Genomic DNA, 27,668 nt, shown 5'->3' on the forward strand with positions numbered 1-27,668 from the left:
ATCTTTTCAAAATCTTCGATCTACCGTATGACTTTCTTCATGTCGATGTTGAATTATGGCCTACTAATGAGAGTTATCTCGAAAATAAAGAATACTTTCAACAACTAAAAGTTGTCAATGATTCAGCAGAGCGAGCTGTTGCATTAGTCAGTGAATATAATCAATGCTTGACAAAAATGAAGAACAATTCCAGTACTTATTGCAAGTTGTCAAAGAACATCAAAAAACATTCCCAAATTGTAATAAAAGAAATTATTTATAGTAATAGCGTACTGTTATGTTAAAAATATAGACAATTATATTGCAATTGATAATTCAATAAAAAATTTATCTATAAAAAAGTTAAATACTGGTTGTTTCTCACTTGATTCAATACTTTTCATATTAAATTTGACAAAGAAATATGTCATTCACTTCAAATTAAACTAATCATTGGCTATATGTCGAACAAAATGCTCTAATTTCTTGTTTTAATGCAATCAAACAAGCTCAAGACTGAAAACAATATTAAAAAATTGTTTATAACATTTCTTTATCGATCGAAACTCAAATTTATGTAAATTTTCCTGAAACTCATAGTTTAAATTAAAATTTATCGAATTATTGATCAAAAACTGGAAATATTGATATTCGTTAATGTTTGACGATGAATATCTCGTAACGGCTTCACTTAATCAAAAAATCATAAGAGACCATTTTTGTAGAGCAGTAAATTTCCTACAAAATCATGAGTTCCGCAATCTGAAATAATTTTTTTCATCGACTTATAAAATTCATAATAAAAACGAATATTTTCCTTAAAATAGCCAAACTTCAACTATGAATATCTTTTAATCGGTTGAGTTTTTGAAAAAGTCATAAGAGACCTTTTTTGTAAAGCATTCAATTTCTCACAAAATCTATGCCACGGAATATTTTTCCAAGCAGTTGGAAGCGAGATATAAATTTTTTTATCTGATTATTCGAAAAAAATAGAAACCCGCAAAGCGGAGGACCTTCCCGTTATAATTAAGAGCTTATACTTGGAGAGAATTCTTTTTAGGTGTCTACGAACCTATTTTTCAGAGTATAAAGTCAAAAATAAATTATTCGATTTTTTTGACCCACCCTAATATACAATTGTATTTCTATTATTATAAAATTGTGAGTATTATTAACTTTTTGAGCATGTAGAAATATTTTCCATTAGATAATCTTTTCTACATTTGCATTTATTTTTGCTGCAATCAGAATTTTCAACAGCTGCACAATCTTCATTATTATGACATACTCCGAGTAAAAGAGGTACACAGATCGAATTATTTGCGATTGCATGATATTTTTTGCAAACACACTCATTTTCAATGCATTCCATGTGGATTAGGTCCCTGCAATCATAATCTGTGTAGCAAAATGCTCCTATCAGTGCTGTAATTTGAATTTCAAGTTACTGTTTATCGAACCTTAAGCAATACTTTTAACATTTTTAATTTAATAAAATTTTGAATTTACCTGGCATACAACTGTCTTCAGACGATAGTATGAAGCCGTTTTTGCAACGGCACACGTTATTCTTACAAAAAGAATTATCCGGAGCACAATCATTATTATCCTCACAATATTTGCCCAAATTTGAAGCGCAAGTTACATTATTTTTCACAGAATAGTCGGGCTTGCACACACATGTTTTTTCTTCAGAACATGTTGCATGCAAAATGTTGCGACAATAGTAATCACTTGAACAATATATCCCTAAATCAGCTGAAAAATAATCAGTGTTGAAAAAGTGTTTTGTAAATATTTATTAGATGAGCAATTAAACTCACTTGGCTGGCAATGACTGTTCAAAAGTGAAAAAAATCCGGGTTTGCAAGTACAATTTCCGTCAACACAAATAGAATTATTGACTGCTCAGTCAACATCCCTCAAACATGAACTAGAGATAAGTGGTATGCAAGTAGTTTTGTTGACCTCGATATAATCATCCTCACATTCACATTTGTTGTCGTCATTGCATGATGCATGAGGTATAGAGAAACATTTCAAGTCGGGTTCACAATCATCTCCTAAATATTCTGAAATGAACATGTTTTCTTATGAGTTTAACATGACATAAGCTCATATGATTATTTATTTAATGAAAATATAAATTTATAAGTACGTTTTTTAATGCACGCAAAAATAGCCATACTTTGTAACGATCCCGTTAAGGCGCATAGGTTACTTTCATCGCAACATGGACGTTCAAGAAATTCGTTACACTGATAAAAAAATACCATTCTATGAAACTATTATTATTTTTTTCGGTAAATATACTTACACGATATCGCTCATTCACGCATTCATCAACTGGTTCCAATTCGAATGTAAAATTAACATTCGAAAAGCTTGAAGAATCTGCTCGAATTAAAGCAATCAGTAGAAACATTAATTCTATAATCATTTTCTTGCTTTAAAAATTGTTTTTCTAGAAATTAATAATTTTCATGACTAAAATTTGGTTTCATTTTTTCCAAAATAAAAAAAAATTACTTACATTATTACTGCTTCAGAATGCGTACTTATAACAAATAATGTTTACAAAACGTCTAATAAAAATGGCTGAGATAATCTAACGGAAACATAAAAATTCGGCCTTAAAATAGGGATGGTCGAACGATTTTAATTAGAATCGAAAAAAACAAGTACGATAATGGGTAGTTTTTTTTTATACATTTATTAAATTAACTTATCATTAAACGATCAAAATAACAGTCTATACGTAATAATGAATTTTTTTATGAACCTGAAAATAAACCGTTGTCAGTCTCGAAAATAACGTTTAATATGATTTTTGATAAAAATCTCTAGGAAATATTTTCAACTTTCTCTGAAACAAAGAATACTAAAATAATGAAATTCATTCTTTGTATTGACATATATTATCCCAACAAATATAATTATAGTCAGTGCATGGATTGTTGCTACCACAATATCCGCCAATTAATCCAAACATTGAGCGCATATTATTAGTTGCACTCCATATCAGACTTTTATGGCCTTCCTATTTTTGCTACAATAAAAAAAATTACTTAGTTACAAGTAATCTATTTTTTCGAAAAAGTAGCGTTATCTAACTAGGTATGCATTGATTGTTGGATTTTTGGACATAACCAGGCTTGCATTGACATATATTAGCTTCACAAATTGAATTTTCGGGCGCGCATTTTTCATAATTCCAGCAGTACTCGTTTAAAAGTGGCGTGCAAACAGTGTTACTCATAATTATATGATTAGTTTTGCACTGACACTTAAAACTTAAACATTGTAAGTGCAAAATGTCTTCACAATCAAGAATATTTTCACAGAATTTCCCCAACATTGCTGAAATTGTAAAATCTTATCATCAAGTCTTAAATCTTGCTAATGCATTCATCATATCATGATACAAAAAACTTACTTGGTACACATTCGTATTTGGATATAGACTTGAAATTATCCTGACATTGACACACTTCGGGCTCACCCTTACAGACAGAATTATTTGGTGCGCAAGGTTCATCTTTGAAACAAGGTTCATCCAAAAGTGGAGAACATATTGTTTCGTTTAACATAACATAATTGTCTTGGCAAACACATGTTTTTCTTTTCGAACATTTTGTATGGTATATCTGCCTGCAATCGTGGTCATCGACACAACAATTTCCCAGAGGACCTGTAATAGAACAATTTTTTACAATTTTCTTGCATGTTTTTTCTAAATCTAAACTTAGATGATACTTACTCAATATACATCGATCAGGAGTCGCGATTATAAATTTGGGTCTGCATATGCACTGATTGTCTTCGCAGATAGAGTCACTAGCTCCACATTCTGTATTACTTTTACAAAATCCACCCAAAAGTGATAAGCATGTCGAGTTCTGAAAAAGACGGTGATGCGGTCTGCAGATGCATTTATTCTCTATACAGGTGACATGCATCAAATTTCCGCAGTCATGTTCGCTTGAACAAAATTCGTCTAAAGTTGATACACAAATTGCATTTTCTTTCGAAATATGATTTGGTTTGCATACACAGGTATGGCTTTCAGAGCATTCCATGTGTAGTGTGTCCATGCAATCGTTATTGTTCCAACAATTTTTTCCCAAAGTGACTAAAAATTATGATATTTTAGTGAAACTTGGTACACTGAGCAAACGTAATAATCATTCTCAAAAATTTTTTGACAATTGATTTTCAACATCTGTTATCATTGTTATAAACAAACAAATGAAAAGTTTTACTTAAATGATGTTAAAATTATTCTTAATCAATTCGACCAATTCTTCAGATAACAAAGAATAAAAATTCTTCAGACAAAAAAGTACAACGTTGGAAATTTTTAAAAATATACATTCTTGTGTCAACATAAATTTTCAAAAAAAAATTTTTTTTTTCAGTGTACAGTACGATAAATTGAAAATTTTGAACCAAATTTAACTTACCCTGTTTGCATTCGTCATTTTGTCGTACGAAATTTGGTTTACAAACACATCTTTCACTGCTGCAAACAGAATTGTTGATTGGACAATCAACGCTTCTCGTGCATGGAATATCCATTGGTAGCTCGCATTCGTAATCATTTTTCTGAATAAAATAACTTGAACATTGACATTCATTTTTGTCGTTACAAAATGCATAGATAATCGCTGAACAATCTAAGTTACTGTTACAGTTACCTCCGAGTTTTTTTGGAATTTTACAGACGTAATCAGCTTTATCTAAACGCCATCCGACATATTCGCATTTTTCGTTTGGATCGCAACAAATATTGTTACGATTGCGACACTATTGATCAGTAAAAGATTTTCCATGAAATAATTTATCTGTTTTTCTAATGAAATGTATACTTACTAGTACTTGAGATCTGACGCAAAAATTATCCTGCTTTTTTGAATTTTCATCAGCACTTTTTGAAGCTTGGAAAGTAGATGCTTGAAAAAGCAAACCAATGAACAAAATTTTTGTGATCATTTTGGTAGTAATGAGTGTATTAATTCAAAAATTTAATCCCAAAAAAATACAGAAAATTTATAACTTCAAACAAATAAAACTTACCGTAGTCAAAGTCGGATTAATGTCAGCTAACTGCGTGGCATAGAATTTTATTTTTAGCTATTCAATAAAAAGATAAAAAAATAGATATTGAATTTTGAAACGATAATCTTTAAATATAGTAATTATTAATTATGATTATGTTCTAAACGTTAATCGAAAAATTAAATTTATCAATTCGTTTTTGATAGTTCAGTTTAATGTTATAAAAGTGATTACATTTTTTTAAAGTAAAGCATCAATTTTATCTGTAATTGTTTGACTCTTTTTTGCAGACCTTTTGAAAAAAATAATATTGAAAAATAAATTCATTGAAAAAAAAAATCAATTATTTAAAATAATGATAATTTTTGATAAATTTCTCAACTTTGTGGCTTTTTTTCAATTATCCGTTTCCCAAAAGCCCTTTATTGAATTAATTCTTCTACTTCTAGTCCAGTCTGGAGCAGGAAAACTATTACAGGATAAGTAATTCCACCCAATATCGGATTTTACCTTAGCAATATCCAAGATCGCGAATCTGAGTGATGGCGTGAGGAGTAAGTGGGCCCCAGCGAGTTTCGGATTCCAGGATCAGCAATTCTCAAGCGGACAGACTGGATAAAATCCAGAAAGATAATTCAACGAGCGTAATTGTAACTTCCTTGATCCTGGTTCCTCGCGTTTCACGCCATTAAATCCAGCAATAAAATAAATCGCTCGGGGTTTTCCACTTTTCCCTCTCCTCCCTCTGCTCTTTAATTTCAGCCACATAAACGTAGACCCCACTCACCGGAAAGTACTGAACCCTTCCCGGGTCCTCTGTCTCGTTATTCCACTATTTTTACCTCCAAGCCTTTATAATCTAAACTCATCTGCCCGTTCCTGTTTCATAGATAACTCTCTAGTTTAAAGCCCGACTATCGCAAATTTTTAATGGCTGGCCTCCGAGACTCATCGGCTAGACCAGTTGTCATTAATCTTCAATATCGTACTTTTCCAGTTTGAATGAAAATAAACCGTCGGATAAAAAGATATCGCAGAATTCGTGGAAAAAATTACAAAGTCAACGAGTTGCACAAAACATAAGCTAGGTCCATTCAAATGCCATGAAATGTTTTTCAGAGAAATAAAATTTTTTTAAATCGGTAAATTTTTTCAAGCATTATGTGATAATTTCCATTTTTTTGTACTTAACTCTCTCCATTGCAGCTATAAAAAATTTTTTAGATTTTAGAACTTTCGGAAAAAAATATTCTGGTTTTTTTTCATAAAAAAAAAAATTTTTATTATTTTTTCGAAATAGCCCGGATTAATTAAAAAATTTCACGAACATGATCAAGAAAATAACAGTTTACGATAAAAGAAACTACACTCTTAAAAGATTAATCTAAAATTTCGATTTTGGTATTTTAAATAAAAAAAACTTTTTCACGATCTAAAATTAAAAAAAAAAAAAAAAAATTATATTTAATTTCGGAAAATTATGTTTTTTGATAAAAAATTCTAAGTTTCACTAAAAATTCGAGTTTTATCACAAAAAAGTCTTGAATGAAGACACTCAATTATGCTCCTCAAAATAATTATGTTCTTACAATCCAATTACATCCTCCACAGTTTTTCGAGAGTTTTTGCACAGTATACCAATAATATTTTTTTCGAATCAAGTTTTTTTTTACCAGCGCAGCTTAATTTTTTTTCATTCTATCCGCGAATTAGTAACGACACAATAATGAATAAAATTAGAATATAAATCTCGTATTTTTAGCAATTTAAATCCTAACTTTATAGTTTACGTTTACGTTTATTATAACATTTCTTTTTGTTTTTTTTATTACCTAACAGAAGCAAAAGTTTCTACCGACGAACCCGGAGTTTGATGTTTAAGTTTATGTTAAACTCGGAAAAAGGAATAAAAACTTCAAGAAATAGTAAACTTGTCATCAGTATCAAAGAGGAAAATAAAAGTTTTCCAAAGTTGACATTCCGAATTCGAAATATACTCTATTGATTTTGTTTTATCTTTATCTACCGAATTACTTAATTTTTTAGACTATAAACTTTAAAAAGAAAATAATATTGCATACAATAGAGCGAGCTTTGTTTTCTTTTGTAAACATTTTTTGCCACAAAGCAACTCTGTTGGAATCGATGGCGCATGCAAGGAACTAAAACGTTGGAAATGAATCATGCGACTGTTCCATCGAGTTCGCCAAAAGCGGTCTATACATATGTATACAATAGTAATAATGCAAACGAACTGGGAACAATAAAATGGTAGAATTGATTTTCGAGGGTTTCACAAACGTAGAGCTTGCAAGTCACAGGATGAAAATAAACGGAAAACGGCGAAACGATTTTAGAAGAAGCAGAAATGTTTCATGGAAAAAAAAAAGTGTTTATATAGAATGATAGATATAGACGAATTGCGGATTTAGAAGCCAGAGATAGGGTTTATAAGAGAGAAAATACTGGATTTAATAGATATACCGACTACGACCCTCTTCTAGACGCAAACAGTCGATCCATTAAGGCTCGGAGGACCCGGACCCTCGCAACGGCTGATGATTCAACGAAAAACGGTAATATATTGACGAGAAAAAACCGATGTTGACCACTTATGAGTCTTTAAGATAACGCTGAGATAAATTTAAGAGAGAATTGTGTTATTTTAGGGGTGACAAAGTTTTTTTTTTGGGATTTTATTACGTTGAAAAAAATTTATGTCTGGCCGCAAACCGATGCTTCTATTTTCGGAAATTAATTGCGAGCTTGGAACAATTCAAGGAAAACAAAAAAACAATAATTTTTTGAAATAACTATCGCAAAAATTATTTTAGAAAAGTTTTAATGCAATAGTTTAATCAATAAAAAGTTTGGTTTTTTATTAAAAAGATAAAAAAAAGTAAAAGGAATTAAATTTGCAGTAGCGATATTTTTATTTTCATAATTATTTAGTTAAACTAAAGTGCTTTGTAAAAAGTTTTTAATTAATGTGAAACTTTGATTGTAACAAAGGAGTTCTGGGGAGAAAAAGTATTTTAATAAAAAAAGAAAGTGGTAAGATGAAATAAAAAAAGGAAAATTAGTCGCTTAGCTTATTGGAGTGTTGTCAGATGAGTCTAATAACCAGTAAAGTTTGAAGACTTGTCTGAGTCACATAACGACTCGAGAACACTTAGGTGCAGCGCAGCTGGGCTGAGGGTTGTGTGTCGTTAAGAAAATGTTGAGTAGTTTTGCTACTGGAAAAGCTCATTTGCGATACGCTCTCGTGTATCAAATTCAAAACTCGGAAGCTTTAAGCTCTAACCAGTCTCGGTTTGCCTAAGTAGCCTTATTGCGGGGTAATACTCAAAATACTCGAGGACTGAAATGAAAATTTTGTGTAGGATTAATAATATTTTAATAGTGATGATGGGACTTTGCTAGTATTAGTGAGAGACTAATCATTCTCTTTGTCTGGGGAAAGAAGCCTTTTTAATGCTGGACGTTGAAGTTTTGTGTTTTTGATAATGTACGCTTTGAATGGTAAGAGCTGAGCGCTCCTTTTTCGTTTTAAAAAATTGCAATGCAATTTCTGGCTTAAATATTGATATCTTTTATAGTTTGAAAAATCTATGAATTTTAATGTTACTAACAATTTTTTTTTTTTTTTTTTGTGTAAATCAGAAGATCAAAATTTATACAATTTTAAAACTAAAATTTAGAGTGAAATATTAAAGATACGAAAAAATGATAAGAAACCTTTTTCGCAGAGAATTCAATTCTTTACAAAAAAGGTTTTTACAATTTTTTTCATATCTCTCACTCTCTAGTCAAAACTTTCATTAAAAGAAATTTAATGCTAAAAATTTTTTATAACCATAAATTAAAAAAGTAATACAAATATAAAATATAGGCCAATATATTCCGAGGCGATTTCCTGAAATTCTGAAATAAAAACGATAGTATAGACACTTACAATATATGATATCGAGTTATCGAAAACTTCCTGCAGTAAACTAGTATCTCCAGACACGTACCCTGGTAATGGCCACAAGTAACACATTATCATTGGTCGAGGAATCGATTTGTTCACTTAATTCAGGTTCAACGACGCGATGTACTCCCTCCTGAATTCTCAGTAGCTTCGAGTCGAGACAGATACAAATACCGAGGCAATTCTGAATGAACTCGATCCTCAAAATAGAGTTCAGAGACAGAGAGAGAAACTTTGTATCTAGCATTAAATAGTCGAGCCATCTCACAATCCGCAATCCACAATCTCCATGATCTCCACCCACTCAGTTTTACTAATATCTCTGGCGGACTGTGAAATTCCAACTGGAAACGGTTCGCGGCATTCCCTGGACATTGAACCACGTAATTGCATCGTTTGCTGCAAACTGCATGAATTCTATCTTCACCCCTGGTACTTCCAGGAGGGCATATCCTGCACTCCTACACCTGCACTTGCATTTCTCAGTCTCTCTAATACCACCAGACATTATCCCGAGTGCTAGTCGACCCTTATCTATAGACTACAGCCCTATATACGACTTACAAGTTACCGACTATCGTTTCCAGAGATATAACGAGCACTTGTGTATACACAACTCATTGCTAACAATAACATTACTATTTATCTTATTTCTTACTGTCTCTTGGTTCAATGCACCAGCCTCAATTTATTCTTCAAAATTAATCCAAGCAAACAAAAACGACTTGTTTTTTTATTTTCGACATTTGTTTGATCTATCTTTGAACTTTTTATGCTTATATTTATGCCGTTCTATAACATTTTCCACAGAAATTTATCTTGGAGGCTATCAGCCCGGAATAATTTACTTTTCCATAATACTCCATTGAGCTTGTGTCTCTTGAGGACGTGAGTTTATGAGTAAATATTTTTTTTTATTTTTTTTTTGGTTATACTTTAATGATAAAAACTTCAGAGTTTACCTTTCTTCTTAATTTTTTATACGGTACACTGAGGAACTAATTTATTTAATGTCAAGAAAATTTTACTCGTATTTGATGAACGGCTACAGTGGTTCGTCTCCGATAAACTTAAAAAAATTTTTATTGGTGTGTAAAAGTTTTATTAATAATAAATAACTATTTTTTTTTCTAATTATTGCGAAATAGCATTTGAAATTTTACCCGTATTATGACTCACTTGGATTATTTTTAACATGTGTCAATTGAAGGTGTCAGTTTTGCTTCAATAACTTTGATATCCGCTGTCAGCTATCGTTAGCAGAAGAGCCCGAGGCAAAATTAGTGAGTAATAAGTAAAATTATATTTTGTCAATAAAAATTGTATGATAAATATCAATTATTCACTAAAATAGACAGTATAGATCTAAAACCTATCAAAAACAGGAAAAATTCTAGAATTTTCAGGAATTTCCGCTAGGTGGCACATGATCGAAAAATTTTCTCTCTAGTAGAAACTTAAAAAGATGGGCAATTAAAATTTGTGAGCGGCAACTTGAAAGGCCTTATTATTTGACTTGCCTTTCAAGTTAAATAATTGAAAAATTATTATCCCAAAAATAAATTAACGCACATTGTGACGACATTGACTCCACTATTTTGTCAAAATTACTCGATAAATCAAAAAGCGAAAAGTAGTTTGTGTATTCAGTTAAAATAAATCAAAAACAGGAGTACAAGCAAAGTTTAGCGAGTTTTTAGAGTTTTGTTGGCTTAAACTGATAGTAACCTAAAATGACTCGCACAGAGTAAAGTGTACTCTCACGAGACATAGCAAAAAGGCAATATAAATGCTGCAAACATACACACCGGTACAAAATTTGTATACAGAGAATTTCTGAAATATACACATGAAGATTGTAGGTATATATTTTATATATAATAGACGGTGCAACAACCTCTGGTTATTTCGGTAGATCGTGTCACGGAATGCAAGCACCGAGAAATAGTACGATTAGAACTAAACCGGCAATTTCCCCTGTTTGTTTCATTTTCAGATGACACATATAGAGGTATAGTATTTATGTACAGTGGTGCTTGCACAGCTCTGTCATGCAGATAAACAAAAATATATTATAACTACTGTACTGTATCTGGATGATATAATATCCCTGTAAACTACCGAGGATCTATAATACAGATGCATGTCGAGGAATATATGTGTGCTGAGGAATATACTCGCGCGGAGTAGCAAACAGCAAACCCAGAGCGCATGATTACCTGGTGGGCAGGCACCTGGAAAATCCGTATTACACGCTAGCTCATGACTGGAAGTCCATTCTAGTCTGGAGTTTATTCGCACCACGAATTACGGGAGCCGTGTCCATCGCTGAACCATTCAAACGAATATGTTGCTTCTATCCGCTTTATGCTCGCGTTACTCTTCTAGACAACTTGCCCAAAATTGATTTACTGATACCCGGATTCATTGTTTTCATCTCATTCATCCCTGTTCATTATGCAAAAACATTACCAGGTAATAGGTATCATGTTATATCGTCTTTTTGTGGCTTTTTGATCTTTATTGTAACCACTAATTTCTCTAATGGGGTTAGAAATCAAATATTTAATTTTTTAACAGAGAAATGTTGATTATTGATCAATTTTAGAGATTTTATTAAATGTTTTTAATTCTAAAGATTTAAATTTTATTTTATGAATAACAATCATTTTTAAACTTTGAAATCGAAATTCTTAATTAAATATAGAAGATATAAAAATAATAATTGGGCCTCTACCAATGTTCTTGTATCTCTTATCGTTTAAAAAATATCCGAATTTCAAAATCAATATTTACCTTGCTGAAGCAAAAGAACTAAGGCAATAAACTTTTCTAATCCATTATTCTTGATTAGACAGAATAAAATAATAATGTTTATTTATATTCAACAAATTGAATTTGATATTAATCACGGGCCTGGTATTTTACCTTCATCCTTCATGTCCTTGATAAAAATGTCAAATGGTAAAGAACATAAATCTTCGTTTCAGTTTTATAGAGCGAACATATACGACTACCCTTGAGTAGTAGTTGCGCAACGTCTGCTGGAATGAGTGATTGCTTTCGGCAACATGAAAATCTCTCATATATATGAAAGAGAAAAAAATAAAAAGTAAAACTTCTGAAGAGCATCGAGAAATTCATAAGAGGACGTAGAAATGAAAGGAAAAACTGTTCCTGTAGAACGAGGGAAAATGAGTAACGACTGAAAACTAAATAAGAAATTTCGTTAGTGGGAAAACCACAAAGTTACTTTTGAGAAGTTCGTTGAGTTATTTGTTAGCCTACGAGACTTTAAACAAACTCTTAGTTGCTTGCTTGGTAGTGCCTAATGCCCGTAAAAGTTAGTCGCACTAATGCCAATAATTACCGGCATCAAAATTGATTATCGGGAGGTTCGTTAACTAAAGGTAACCCCATCGACTAATGGATTCTAGTGTGCTATAGGGTAATATTCCGTGGTATCTGTCTCCAAGCCCTTACCAAGGTGAGAATGATCGCCCCATTGGAATCGTGTTATCGACCCCTTTGACATCATCCCTTTCATGTATTTATCACTCGCGACCCCATGAGCAATAATTCCGGCCCGTGTTCGTGTTCTCATTTTATTAATTTATTCATTTTATCATTGTGATTTTTAGAAAGGATGTTCAACATTTTTAGTCAAATTTTGGCCCTTGAAAGGTTCAAAATAATTAATTTTTTTTCTTAGTTTTGAAAAAAAAAAAAAAATAGCTTTAAATTTGAATATATCAATTAATAAGAATTTATTTCGAGCTAAAATATCAAAGCGTTGCTATCAAATGAAAAATGAGAAATTTATATTAAATTTTACTTAAACGTCAAATAACTTTTGAAAAAAACTATTTATCAAAAAAAGTTAAACTTTTTTTGTAGAGTATTAAATTTCCTACGTCAATATGTATTCATTATTCCTTCTTTATAATTTAGTCGCTTAAAATTTTATAAGTACTAAAATTCCAAGGTTAAAAAATCAAATCATTAAAACAAAGCAATTTTCAAAGCTTAATCTCATAAAAACAGCTTGTCTGATAAAAAATTTTCAATCAAACCTTTTTTATAGATCGTTCAATTTCCTTCAAAAATATCTATATGGAAGACCGCTTAATGGAAGATGGTTTGAAAGTTTAAAAGAAAAAACGTTTCGGAAAAAAAATAAAAAATTGCGACGGCGCAAAAAATTCATCAAACAGAAGGCCATTGATTGTTTGATTCCAAGTATTAAAAATTGTAAGAGTAAACAAACGTTTTCAATCAACGACCGTTTGTTGAAATAACAATTAAAAGTAATTTATTTGAAGGGTAAATTTTAGATTTAAAACTTTTTGAACAACTTTATATTTTATTATGGGCTATTGAAGGACTACGTGGGCACATAAAAGAAAATTTGTCCGTAAAGTTTGAATCAGCTAGCAGGATGAATAGAACAGACCGCATGACTATTTTGGAATTCTCTCGGCAGTACGTCCTGCGGATTCTGCACACCCTTGCAAATCAACGGTATTTCCATATTAATACAATTGTGTGAAAGCTGTGAGTCGACGATATATCTGTCTTTGTTAGCCCTGCAGGTGAATGCAGTAACAGCAATTTCATCTAGCAGTGCGTGCTTCTGTATGCATATATATAATCCATATATACATATACCTACAATCTATTGCGAGTAGGCCTTTGACCCTCCACAATTCAAACATCTCCCGCTATACATCTCTTCACTAAATACACAAACAGTAATATACAATATATTACAGTATACATACATATATCGGCTCATTTATATACTTGAATATAGAGGTACAAAGATATGAGTAAATGAAAACCACTTGGAAAGAATTGACCTCTGGTACATTTAATTTGCGGACACATTAATTTTACACCAAAATTCATAGCTTTTAAATTATCTCACAGTCACAGTACACTCGTACATTATATTCTATTTGTAAATTATGCTTCGCTCCATTTGACTCCATTTCATAAATTAATGTAACATTAAATCAACTAAGCTGAAAACAAAATTATTTGAGTTGAAAGGATTATTTTTGATCGAAAAAATTATTTTTAAGAAAACTAATTGTTTTGATTCAAAAATTTTTATAATTCTCGGCTTGTGATTGATATCAAATTCAACTCATTAAATGTAAATAAATATTATTATTTTCTAATGTCTAATCGTGAAAAATATATGACCTCAGTTCGTTCATTTCAACGTAAAAAGGATTAATTTTATGGAATATATAATTCCAAAGGTTTGAAAAAAATTTCAATCTTAAAAACATTTTATTTGAACCAATTTTGAAACATTATTACTTTGTTATAATGAGCAAAAGTCAAATCTTGAAGATAATATTCTTTTTTATTCAAATAGTTTTTTTTTTCAGTGTTCTCGACGTATAGATTTAATATTATATTAAATTTTATTAATATTCACTTTTGGATAGAATTTACTGTTTAAATTGTGAAATATAACCGTGCATCAATCAAACGTCAGGTCCAAAATTTGATATTCATTAAACAACGGCTTCAATCATCGTTAGTATTGTTAATTAATATTGAAGCTTTTATTGAACGATGAAATATGGATGATAAATTCTATTCTGCTTTTGGCGAGCGCGTTATTAATATTTTAATTATTCATACTCTTTTTCGTGAATGAGAAAACAATAAAAATTTTTAATTAAATGCGCAAAATATAAAATACTCTGTAATAACGTAATATTGTGAAAAATGGTTCATTTTTAAAATTAATCGATTAAAAATAACAAAACCGTGAAGTTGGTGATATGACTTTAAACTTAATACATTTATTCTCATTCATATTAATCATTGGTATTTTTGGACGCGTGATCTTAGCTAAGCAATTTGGGATTGGGATTTTGACCTAGAGCCAATTTGAAGCTTTATTGCCTCACGTTGGACGCCAATATGTTGTAAGTCAAAAAATTCCAAGCAAAGTATGGAAATATTTTTTTTATACATAACAAAAATTTCCATAATTTTATAATTACAAAAAAACCTCAAATTTATGTATTTTAATCTTAGAATATTATTTTAGTTAGTTAAAATATAGAAAAAATTTATGACAGAACAAGAGGGTAAAAAACTATTTAATTAATTTTCAAAATATTTTTATCAAGCAGCCTTGACACAAACCATTAAAATCCCAATTTTACTATCTCAATTATAAATTTTTGAAAGCATATGTGCGACCTAACGTTAATTACAAGATAATCAGTAATTACCATGGAATTTACCCGGCTTCAACCTAAAATAATTTTATCTAAAACTCGATCTATCTCTTCCACATGGATTAGATTCTTATCGCCCGAAATTTTCTAAAATAATTTCTCCCAGATATAATCTGTAAAAATTTTTGAAACCGAGCCCACATTTAAGTCTTTCGAGTAATCCTGAGTGAAATAACTGACGGTAGTGTAATCAACTACAATATCGCAGTAGCTCGGTATGCCAAGAGTACTCAATGTAATTCCTAGCCTCCCCTAGTATACCCACCCGCATTCTCATACTCATCCACTTAGCCTAAGGGATCGAGTGTCGGAGAAATGCATGCCTCGATTATCGATCACTTGAAACTAAGTCTCGGAATATATATGTATATATCCACAATCCACATTTACCACCCCTTAGATACGTATATATTGCAAAGTGTACGTGCAAGTCAAAATTAATGACATCATTATAAACCGCGCCACGTTAACTGACTCTTGTGCAGACTCATTGTACTCTATACCTACCCGTTGTTACGTATATACCTACTATATAATATATATGTATATATTTATGTATAAAAGTGCTACACCGTTTGATAGCGAGGTGCCATCAGCGTTATCGTCCCCTACACAGCAAACGTGCTACGATAACTTTACACCGTTTCCTTTATTTTCAGTCTCATGTTAACCCTTCCAACAAGGTTAACATTAAACAGAATTATCGCCGTTTTTAATTATCACTACGCTTCATTTATTATGATAGAAATTTCATTGTTCTTTTTATTACCTTTTTTTAGATAGAAAATTACCTAACTTCATTTTTGTAATTTTTTCTAATGAAAATGGTTTTATTTGAGTCATTTGTAACAAACAGCACTTTACCAAAGTTATAAGTAGTTTTTTTTATTAAATTAAACTTTTTATGATATTTCAGAGTAAATATTTTTTTTGCTACTTTAAAAATGGAAAATTGAGTTGAAATTTTTTTTTGCAAGACAAAAAAATCTGTGCAACTAATTAAAGCAAAACTAAAATGTTTATTTTGAAATGATTTGTACTTTAGTTTTCAAATTTTGATAAAAATATTAACTTAATTTAGGAGTCTAATTTTTAAGAATTTTATTTTATTGGCTTGAATCAAAAAACAATTTTTTTTAGAATAAATGGCCTTTTTATTTATTTTTTTCTCTAGTTACGTTAAATTTTTATTAATGAAAGAAATCAATTTTTTTTTTACAAAAAATTTTTGTAAATTTTTCAGATTAAAAGTAGAAAATAATTTTAAAAATCAGAATAATAGAAAAAAAAAACAAATCTATAAATTGTATCATTAAAAAAAAATTCAACAATTTTCTGAATAAAAGATAAAAACTTGTCCATAACTCGATTGCAGCAATGAATTGCTATTCCAGAGTAAAGTTACATCTAATAAAACATCTCAGTTGTAATTAGTCGAAAGAATACTAATAATAATTTAAATAAAAGCAATGCAATAATTGAAATAAAAGTTTGTATAGAGTCAAAAGTTAGTAACTTTTTAAATAAGTTAAAGTTTAAGTTAAAGACGTATAATTTATTTACAAGTAAAGTCAAAATGGAATGAACTTTATGACAATAGTATTAACTTGAGTATCAATCAGTTGACATGGCGGTTAACAAAGTTTGATAGGTTGGTAACCAGAGACAAACTCGATAAACTATATTACATGCGACATGTGTTACATGGAGCTCGTTACATATCTTTATATCTATATATGTATAGATGTATATAGTTGAATGAATTTGAAGCAGAATCGATTCACGTGGAAACTTATCGTAGAGTACACTCCCGAGTGCGATGGGATTTAAGCTACAGTAATAGTAACAGCGTTAGCAGTAGTAGCGGTAATAGTGGTAGCTATGAAACACCCACGCTGAGAGAATGTGATAAGAGAAAATGAGAATAGAGTGAAAGAGAGAAACTATTTCAGTGGCTGTGGGTGTGAGGAACACCAATGCAATTAAAGTACACCTGACCACTCTAAACTCAACATTCTACTCGGCTCTTCTACATTCAATTTATCATCACCATCACCACCGTTTATGTTCCACTCCCTATACAATGTTTAAATTTTATTATGCTAATTGTATTTAATATTTAATATTTGTTCTTGCTAAATTTATAAATTGATTAATCCTGAAAATGTCAGAAAGTCACCAATAGATTCGCTGATAAATTTACCGCTGCTAAATATCTCTTGGCAATTTGTAATTTCGATAAATTTATATCGAGTTTTATTTCAGTTGAATCGTGAAATTGCTGATTAAGAATTTTATTTTGTTCTGCAAATGATAGTTGGCCGAAATTCAAATTAATTATTTTATTTCGCGCACTAATTAGTCGCTAATTTGTTTCCGATAATCGTGGTATCGATTATTCGAGTGAGCGGGTTTATATCGCGTTTAATAACAAAGAATTGCAAGATTATTTCTATGATAATTATAATGAAAGAATTTATTTTAGAGTAAAAAGCCAAATTGCAATTATTGATTTTTTAATTTCTACATAGAAAATTTTGTTTGTAATTCACATATCGTCATTGCATTAAAAAGGTTTATATCTGTAAAAAAAAACATTTCTGATGCATCTCTCCAATGCAAAAGAATAGCTCTTTTTTCGTTACAAAAAAATTGTAAAATTTGAAATGTAATTTTTGAGATGAATATTGAAGATACGAAAAAATTACAGACCTTCTTTATAAGGAATTTAATTATTTACGAAGAAGGCTCCTTTCAATTTTTACGTATATCTCATTGTTTACAAGATATAAGAATTTTAAACTTGCTAAGAACTTTTCTGTAACATTGGGAACTCCAATATTTTGTTTAATATTGGTAATACGAAAAAATTACATGAGATCTTTTGTAGATAATTTAATTTATATTAATTTTTCCGGATCTCCAATCATTAAAAAATACACGAATTTTAAAGCTATTAATACCTTTTTTTGAAGAATTATCGTAAAAATATTTTTTTTTAGCTTATGAAAATTAATCATGCTACAAAATGTTTCCACGAGTATATTAAATTAAAATACGACACAAATGTATTAAATACTTGACATAAAAATACTTTTGAAAAAAGAAAAAATTTTTCACCACGTTTAATAAAATTTCCATAAAAAATTGAAGGATTAAAAAAAATAAAATCCTAGAAAAAATAAATGGTGACTAAAAACTTAAAATTCGAACGGATCTCGGGAAATAAATATTGAATATAAATTGCAAATGACGGCGTGATTACCTCAGTAGGTAGATAGGTAGACAGGGAAGTTGGTTTCGATCAGCAGCAGGACTATCGAATCCAGTCAATCATGGCAATTTGCATATCCTCTTCTGAATCCTCACAATCTCAATCCCGGTTAGGTACTATCCTCTTTCACTTTACAGCGGGATAGGATCGGAGTACAGTACACAACCCACTTGCTCGATGCTTCTATAATTCTCTGTCTTTCTCTAACTCGCTGTCAATTCTGGTTGTGTGATGTGTCTGGTATCTCGATCCTCTCTGTTCTACACTATTATCCTCCTCTAGGGGTTCCTGTGCCTTTGGCAAAATCACGCCTGATTGGAGTTTCAATCCGAATTCGTGAATAGAACTTGATTTCCCTCCTCTTCGTTCCTTTTCCTCCTTCCCATTATTCCTTTTTTAGTTCGGTATTATGTGGCCCTTTGTTTTATTTCATTTCATTTTGCTTTTTGATGATGTATCGCGCGCTTTTTTCCGGCACTCGTGCATCATCTCAGCTGGTAAACACAAAAAAAAAATAGCAGCCCTATTCCTGCACTTTATCTGTGCTAGCTATCAGAGTTAGAGAGAAACAAGTGGAAGAGTAGTGAGAAAGACGAACGCTTGAGGGCAACAAACTTGTCCATTCCTTTTTTTTCTTAAGAGTTTCTACCCTCTTGTTGATGATAAAAGGTCCTTAATGGAATCTGTCGAACACCATTCTATTCCCGTAATTCAAAATAAATTAATCAATAAATGTTGCGCTGATAGAATGAAAATCTAATTATAGTAATTGCCGCAATTCATTCGCTTAAACAAATAATAGTTAGTCTCTTTTTTAGTTTTTCGAGCGAATAAGATTTGGACTTTCACTGTTTAATTATTCGCTTTACTGTCTTTTATTTATTTAAAATTTTACTTTAAATTAAATTAGTGGGAATTGTTCTTTTAATAATAAATTGATTTTTTTTTTTTAAATATCCCAATAATTTGAAATAATTAAAAGACTAAATATAAATACATTTTTAAAGTTTATTTTTATGAAAAATTAATTATAAATTAGTACACGGAAAGAAAATTATGGGAACTTTTCCTATACCATTATGGGAATGGTTCCCATAATGCTATAGGAATGATTCCTATCCTATTATAGGAATGATTCCTATACTATTATAGGAATCATTCCTATACTATTATAGGAATGATTCCTATACTATTATAGGAATCATTCCTATACTATTATAGGAATCATTCCTATACTATTATAGGAATGGTTTCTATAATTTATGGGAATAGTTCCTATATCATTATGGGAACTATTCCCATAATGGTATAGGAAAAATTCCTAGAATATTATAGGAAGAAACATTTCTTTTTAATTTCTCTCATTTTCTTATGCACACAAATTATTGAATGTCTATTATTATTATTAAAATTATTATTATTATTATTATTATTAACATTTTCGTAAATATAAGCTCATTCTAATTTTATACTCAACGAGACCTTTCATTTGAGTACCCACATAAATTTTTTTATATATCTTATATATATAATATTTATGAAATATATAAAATATATGAAAAATGCAAGTGCGTACTTAAATGAAAGGTCTCGATGAGTGTAACATCGGGATGAGCTAATATCTTTAAAAATATCATTAGTTGACCAGATACAATGTAATTTCTTAATTATTGACGTTTTTAAAGATATAATATAAAGATATAAGCTCATCCCGATGTTACACTCATCGAGACCTTTCATTTGAATACCCACTTGCATTTTTCATATATTTAATATGTTTCATAAATATTATATATATATATAAGATATATAAAAAATTTATGTGGGTACTAAAACGAAAGGTCTCGATGAGTATAAAATTAGAATGAGCTTATATTTACGAAAATGTTAATTATTGAGGAATGCCCATTGCATATTGTTAACTAATGATGTTTTTAACTATACGAGCTCATTCCTAAAATTTCTAAATTTAAGACGTGAGTCCAGGACAACGTCTGTCGGGTCTGCTAGTAATAAAAATAAAAAAAATAATAATAATAATAATAATAATAAACATATAATAATTTGTGTGCATGAGAAAATGAAAGAAATTTAAGAGAAATGTTTTTTCCTATGATATTCTAGGAATTTTTCCTATACCATTATGAGAATAGTTCCCATAATCATATAGGAACTATTTCCATAATATTATGGGAAATATTCCCATAATGATATAGGAACCATTACTATATCATTATAAGAATTTTTCCCATAATGATATAGGAACCATTACTATATCATTATAAGAATTTTTCCCATAATGATATAGGAACCATTACTATATCATTATAGGAATACCTCCTATAATATTATAGGAATAGTTCCTATAATAGTATAGGAATCATTCCTATAATTATAGATACCATTCCTATACCATTATGGGAACCATTCCCATCGTTATAGGAAATGTTTCCATAATTTTGGGAAAATTTCCTATAATTATGGGAACAGTTCCCATAATTCATGGGAACAGTTCCTATAATTACCTGGGAACTGTTCCCATAAAATTATAGGAATAGTTCCCATATTTTTCTTTCCGTATAATAAATTTGTCAAATTTGTGACTAAAATCCCGAGTTGAAATTTAAGAATTGGTTTAAGGCCGGCGATACATGTAAACGCTTTAATTTTTACCGTTTTTTGAGGACTTTATAAACTGGGAAGAAATAACTGAATCATTTTAAAATTTTGTGGGGTTATTTATTACATATTCAAGTACAGAAAAAAATTTTTTTTTAATTTTTTTTTTCAAAATGGCCGCCGTAAAAATGAATCTGCCGAGACCCTCTCAGAAAAAGACATCAGTTTGCGGGCGTTCTCACTTCTCGTACGGTGATCTGAAATTAAAAAAATTAGTTTGTACGTGTTCACAAAACATATATCTTCTAGTTAAACCACAAAAAATAAAAAAAAGTCAAAAAATCGTAAATTGGCACACCTCAGAAAAAAAAGTTCGATTTTTTACCCTTTTTTTCAATGGTTTTTTGATAAAAAGGGTTAGTTTTTGAAAATTTTTTTGGAATTTTTGAGGTTTAACTAGAAGCTATTACTATAAAGTACACGTGTAAAAAATTTCATTAGAATCGGTTGAGAACTTTTTGAGTTATCCCGCCCGCAAATTTCAAAAAAGTCGTTTCGAGAAAAACGCGTTTAAAGTTTTGACACACAGAAACAGTATGATTACAGTGGCTTACCGATTAATCAGCGATTCCAGGGCCATATAGAAGTCCTTCGGTACGTTCATAAAACTTGTTTTTCTTTGTAAGTTCCTGTAGACATGCTTGACGAGCTTGTTTGGTCGTCAAAGAGCTGCGGCGATTTTCTCGACTCACCCTTTGATCATCGATTTTTTCTCTGTACGACATGCATTGGCGGCCAATAATTATTTGCATTGAGTTCATAACTCGTAAGATAAAGTTAAGTCCATCATTGAACAACCCTGCAGATATAAAAGCACTCATTTCTACGATCTTCAGTCCAGAGTTCAGATGTTTTGGACAGAGTCGCCAGACAGTAGAATTATAACATTCATTTGCATTCTGAGTGTGACCACCTAAACATCTTTCAAGCAAGTCATCCCGAGATAAATCCTCAAAAATCGGCTTAATATGAGTTTGAACATCAGGATGTAATGGAGCTGGATGTTTAATTTCTTTGGGGTTTTCCCCTAAAGCTTCAGCTTTGCGCCACTTGCACCAGCTATCGGAACCAGATGGACAGTACTCGTGTCTTGGTTTATCATCTGTAGAGCACATGTGATAGTAAGTGGCCATGATCGCATCTTTCATGTCTTTCGCACTATTAACGTTTCTTCGAATGGCCAATCCGTAATATAACGATAATTTTTTAATTAAAGCTTCCGTCAATTTACCTCTTCCTCCCAGGTGATTGTCTGTTCTAGTTTTTCTGAGTCGAGTACCCATCCTCTTCTGAACATGGCCGATGCATTCGCTTTTCACAACTTGAAATTCGTCGCCATACGGATTTAAATCGAGAATTCCTTTGAAGGTTTTTGAATCCCCATCCCCTATGTAGTTTCCGTATTTGACACCAAATAATTCTTCAGATCGTGAAAACATTTCCTTTACAGCTTCGACTTCTATAGCACCAGAAGATCCTTTATGGTTTTCTTGGCAGTTTGGTTCATGTTCTTCGAACCATTGACGATATTCTTCAGTGTCAGTTTTATTTTTCCAACGAGCACAAGCTGCACAAAAACTACTTTTAACGACTAAATCAATTACTTTACCACTGTAATATCCAATAAGGGTTGTGACCCCATACATCGATTTAAAACCCCGCTTTTTCCATGTACCGTCCCCAGAAACTTTTAAATTTAAGATTGGCCGCTCATGCTTTTCATTCTCACTTTTTTCTTCGTCGACAGCTTTTACACAAGAAGCTTTAAATAATGACTGTGTAGTGGTGTGTAACAGCAAGACGATAGCATTGTATGTACTTTCTGATAAACCATTACAAATGTCCATCATATTACAAAATAAGTTGATTCCCTCCCTAGCAACACCTAAAAGACGCATCACAAACACAATTCTGCGATTTACTTCATATCCATTATTGATTAATGGTCCAGAAAAAATGTTTCTGAGACCACACTTGCATATCACGACGATTTTAAAACCTAAACCTCTGTTACCACTTTCTTCAAATTTCACAGGTAATTTACAATCGCGACATATCAAAATATCTGACAATGCTGTAAACACGGTAAAAAACTCGATTAACCGATAGCCTCGAAGCGCACTGTAATGGACATCATCTTCGTCAGCGGTAGAGAGTTTTTTCGCACTTGTACTCTGCGGCTCTGTATTTTCTTCATCGTTATTACAGTGTTGATTTCCATGGAACTTTCTTTTTCGTGGTTTTGCACTACGGGTTGATATATTTCTTTCACTTTTAGGATAAGACTGCATTTTTATTTTACTTATTAATTTACTCCGCACAGAACGAATGCCAGAAGTATACTGAACTGAACTAAAATAACGGCAACACTGGTTTTAAGTATTTTATGTTAACTATATAGTGGTTGTATACCTAGAATTGAAAGACAAAAGATTTTCGGAACATCTGCTGACCCGGTTCAACCATACAATAGACCCCAAGAGTGTAAATTCGAAACCCAGGTACCGAGAATCGAGCGCTCAGTTACAGACTTCAATAGCGCTCAATCGCCGAGTTAAGGCGTAGCACTTAAATGAGTTTTTAATATATAAATAATGATAATTTTGTTTTGAAAATTTACAGGCATATTTTTGAGATGATATTCTAACGATATATAAAAAAAAAAAAAAATCGATTTTTTTTTTTTTTTACATGTATCGCCGGCCTTAATGATTTTTCGATATTTTTTTATTACAATATATTTAATTTCACAAAAAAATCATTAAAAGAAAAAAAAATAATATTAATAAAAAAAATTCGAAATTTATGCAACAATTCCATCACTCGTAATTGAAATTCCCATGTATAAATCCATCTATTTTTTTATATTTCTGTAAACAAAGGATGTGCGAACTGACAAAGCGTTACAAAGTGAAAAAATTTAATTACAGAGAAACGTCGCTTATTAACAATTATTTTTTTCAAAGTTCACAAACATTCCACAACTAAATATAAATACAAATCTAAATAATTAAAAATCTAATTAAGTATAAGTAAATGAATTCCTAGATAAAGTATAATGGGTTTTATTTGTACACATGGGAAGAATTGGAAAATAATAGAGTATTGTCAGTCAGTGAGTGAGTCTTTTGATCGAAGTCGTTCAAATAGACATCCAGGTTTAATTTCAATTCATTGTACCTGTTTACGACCGCGTCGGTGTAAACAATAGCCTCGGTCCTAATACTAACACACACTACCATATACAGACTGTTGATCGTGGATCGTGCAATTAAATGACGTTTTCAACGGGAGTATTGGCTTTAATCTACTGTCTCTTTTACTCAATTACTGTCTTTGTTCTCTATATTGCCATTCCCTCTCCCTTCTCTCTTTTTCCTCACCTTCATCCGAGTGAAGGCTATTTCCACACCTTTGTCAATTTTCATCCCCCGTAATTGGATCTACTCTTTTCTATTCTTGTCTTCTCTTATTCTACCACTTGGTGGTTGGGAAAAAGAATTTTAATTGAGTAAAAAATTCTACTGCGGAATTACATACGTTTTTTTTTTTTTTTTTTTTTTTTTTTTTTTTTTTTTTTTTGTAAATGTATGAGCCAGTAAAAGGAAGAAGAGAAGGAGTGAAATTAAATTTTATCACACTCATCAAAGTAAAGATTCTTGCTCCGTTACAGAGTGAATCCATTCTTTGGTCACAAATAAAGACAAATACGTGTATGCACATGCTGGCACATCCCACTAGTGTTTTTCCAGTACTTGGAATACTCGTTTTTATTTTTATCCATTTTTTCGAGGTTTTCAAACAGAAAAAGTAAAGTTTTTTCCCACACTAGTGAGCATGGATGTGCCAGCAGACGAATAAGAAATATGCACGTGATCTGGCACAATGCCAGGGGATCTCACTCATTCAATCCCTAGTGTCCACAAATTGTTCCCTAATTCCCAAAACAGTGTGGAAAAAATATATGAACGCTGTTTTCTGTACTAGCAAACGGAAAGGTTATAATTAAACAAACAAAATAAATACCCAGCACTCTTTTTATGGGTTCATTAATGTGGAGATAAAAGGAAAGAGAATGGGAAGATATTTTGTTTTTTGATAATCAAATGTTTGCTAAATGAACTTTTTTTACGAAGTTAACTTCATTATTTGTCGTTCAAAAGAAATTTTTTTTTAAATGAAAGCAATCATAATTTTTCAAATATTTTCATTTAAATTTATCAAAATGTCAGTAAATTGTTGAAAAAAAAAAAAAAAAAATTAGTATGTTAAAAAAAAAGTCTCCCAAAAAAAATTATTTGAATAATATTAAACCAAAAAATTTTCTTGAGAGACTTTTTTTCTCAAATCAAGTCAAGTTACTTAATTTTGTGAATTTTTTTTTTGTACGTACAAAATTTAAGTTTTAGTAAAAAAAAAGACTTAAATTAACAAAATTATCAGGAAAATTTTAATTGTTTTGGAACAACAAGAAATTTTCTTGAAACAGGAAAATTTGAATTAAAAAAAAATATTTTTTTTTTATAAAAAACAAATTTTTTTCATAAATTATGGTTACTCACTAATAATTTAATTTAATTATTAAATAAAATTTTTTTTTAATTCTTAATTTTTCTCAAAACTACTGACCTTACGTGTTAACAACTAACACCTGATATAAAATAAAAATTCTCAGGAATTAAAGTTACAATGTCTGAGTGCTAAATAGACACGTAAGAGCTTAATTGGCCTTAGTGGCCTTTATCTTGGGTCCCAGCATTTGCGGACTAGCAGGATTGTAATTTCCATGAGAACATCCTCGAGTAGGTACCTTTGTTCCTATTTCACAGAGGTGTATGCAATTATTAAGAAACTACAGCTGTGAATATTAATATAAATGAAATATTCTCATCAAGTAAAAGATAAATAGTAAAAGTTGTTATTTTTTTATACTTTCAGACGTAGAGGAGCGTCCCAGCGGAAAAGCACGCGGCAGCAAACTCGCCCGACGTGCACGCTCCTTCAAAGAGGATTTTCTCGAAAAATTCTCCCAGATGCGTTCACCGGGGATAAATTCCGGAGGTATCGGAGGTGGCGGGGGTAGTGGTGGAACCGGTCTTGGTAACACTGGTGGTGTTACTACGCGAGCAGCATCACCCTCATCGCCCCGCACCCCTCGGGAAAAAAACACCCCTATCGCAAATGATACTCTTGAAAAAAATCCTCTACGTGATCTTCATATACATGTCAGACAAGTTCAACTGGCTTTACTACATTTTCGTGATGTTGTGTCCAAGAAAAAGTTGGAGATGTTACCCGGTAATGGCACCATTGTTTTAGACACTGTTACTACCATTCACACTGTACTCAAGTCTTATCTTCTCTATGAGAATAGGTAAATTATTATTATTATTATTATTATTTATAATTTAAAAAGTTTCAAAACTAAAAATTTTAGATTTTTAAGGATTCCACTTAAAACTTGAATAGTAGCTGACTCATAAAAGATATGATAAAATTGATAAGAGCCTTTCTTGTCTAGAATTAAATTTTCTACAAAAAAAGTCTCTTATGATTTTTTCGTAACTTCAATATTTTAGGCAAAAGTTAAAATTAAAATTGTTAACGATAATATTATTTGTAAGCTTCAAAATTTTGTGACTTTAAAATTAAATTTCTCACTAAATGAGAAGATATATGGTAAAATTGTCGAAGAACTTTTTTGTAAAGCATTTAATTTTCTACAAAAAAGGTATCTTATCATTTTTTCGTATCTTCAATGTTTTGGCTAGAAATTTGATTATTATTGATTTTATACAAAATTTAAAATACTAATTTTTTTTTTTCTTTCCAAACTAAAATAATTTATCGTTTTTATTTTACAGTTCGACTTTGGGCTCAGCCACAAATCAAGTTTACCAAGCCCTAGCCCAACTTTTGAAACTTTGCGACGACGTGCTGTTGCACGGCGATCAATCTGCTCCCTGCCCAGCTTTAGACACGGAGAACGTGACCCATGTTATAGGATTAGTTGAGGATGCTGTTAAGAATTTAGTTAGTCTGGCACACGAGAAAATAACAAATAGGCAAAAACCAGCACCTATTACTACCAACAACAGGTAATTATAAACAACTTTACTCATCATTACTTTTTAAATCAATTATGTTCTAAATAATCTCTTATTAGCTTTTCAAATTTACTATCGACAACTTTTTCAATAAACTTTTCAAAATAATTTCAAGATTCAGATCTTAATCTCAAGATTAACCGAGTGAATTTTACAGTTTACTTTTTTCCGTATACGCGACAACAATCTTATTTTTTAAATAAGCTTTTCTTTCCCCTGATGAGCTTATTATTCAATAAAAAAATTTTTTTTTTATTCTTTTCAAAAATCATTTGAAATGATAATTTTAAATTTAATATTTAAGTCCAAGAAATTTACCTTTAAAATAT

At 30.7% G+C, this 27,668-nt stretch overlaps 2 protein-coding genes across 5 annotated transcripts in view; one reads left to right on the forward strand and one right to left on the reverse strand.

The window, feature by feature from the left end:
* C3g (C3G guanyl-nucleotide exchange factor) overlaps positions 1–27,668 on the forward strand; it is an 81,728-nt gene that overhangs the window by 35,915 nt on the left and 18,145 nt on the right. For all 4 annotated transcript variants that reach the window (XM_074256473.1, XM_074256474.1, XM_074256475.1 and 1 more), the window contains exons 2-3: positions 26,171–26,606; positions 27,097–27,330. In XM_074256473.1, coding sequence (XP_074112574.1) covers positions 26,171–26,606; positions 27,097–27,330 — 670 coding nt within the window. The remainder of the gene's footprint in view (positions 1–26,170; positions 26,607–27,096; positions 27,331–27,668) is intronic.
* On the reverse strand, positions 21,271–23,793 carry LOC141535751 (uncharacterized). The gene is made up of 2 exons (XM_074255855.1): positions 21,787–23,793; positions 21,271–21,429 (listed from the first exon to the last, which is right to left on the reverse strand). The coding sequence occupies exon 1, from the start codon at positions 23,521–23,523 to the stop codon at positions 21,790–21,792; it is 1,734 nt and encodes a 577-aa protein (XP_074111956.1). The 5' UTR covers positions 23,524–23,793; the 3' UTR covers positions 21,271–21,429; positions 21,787–21,789.

The sequence above is a fragment of the Cotesia typhae genome, unplaced genomic scaffold (assembly GCF_013202065.1).
Source record: "Cotesia typhae breed Kobodo isofemale line unplaced genomic scaffold, CoteBio_Ctyphae scaffold_152, whole genome shotgun sequence".
In the NCBI taxonomy this organism is placed as follows: domain Eukaryota; kingdom Metazoa; phylum Arthropoda; class Insecta; order Hymenoptera; family Braconidae; genus Cotesia; species Cotesia typhae.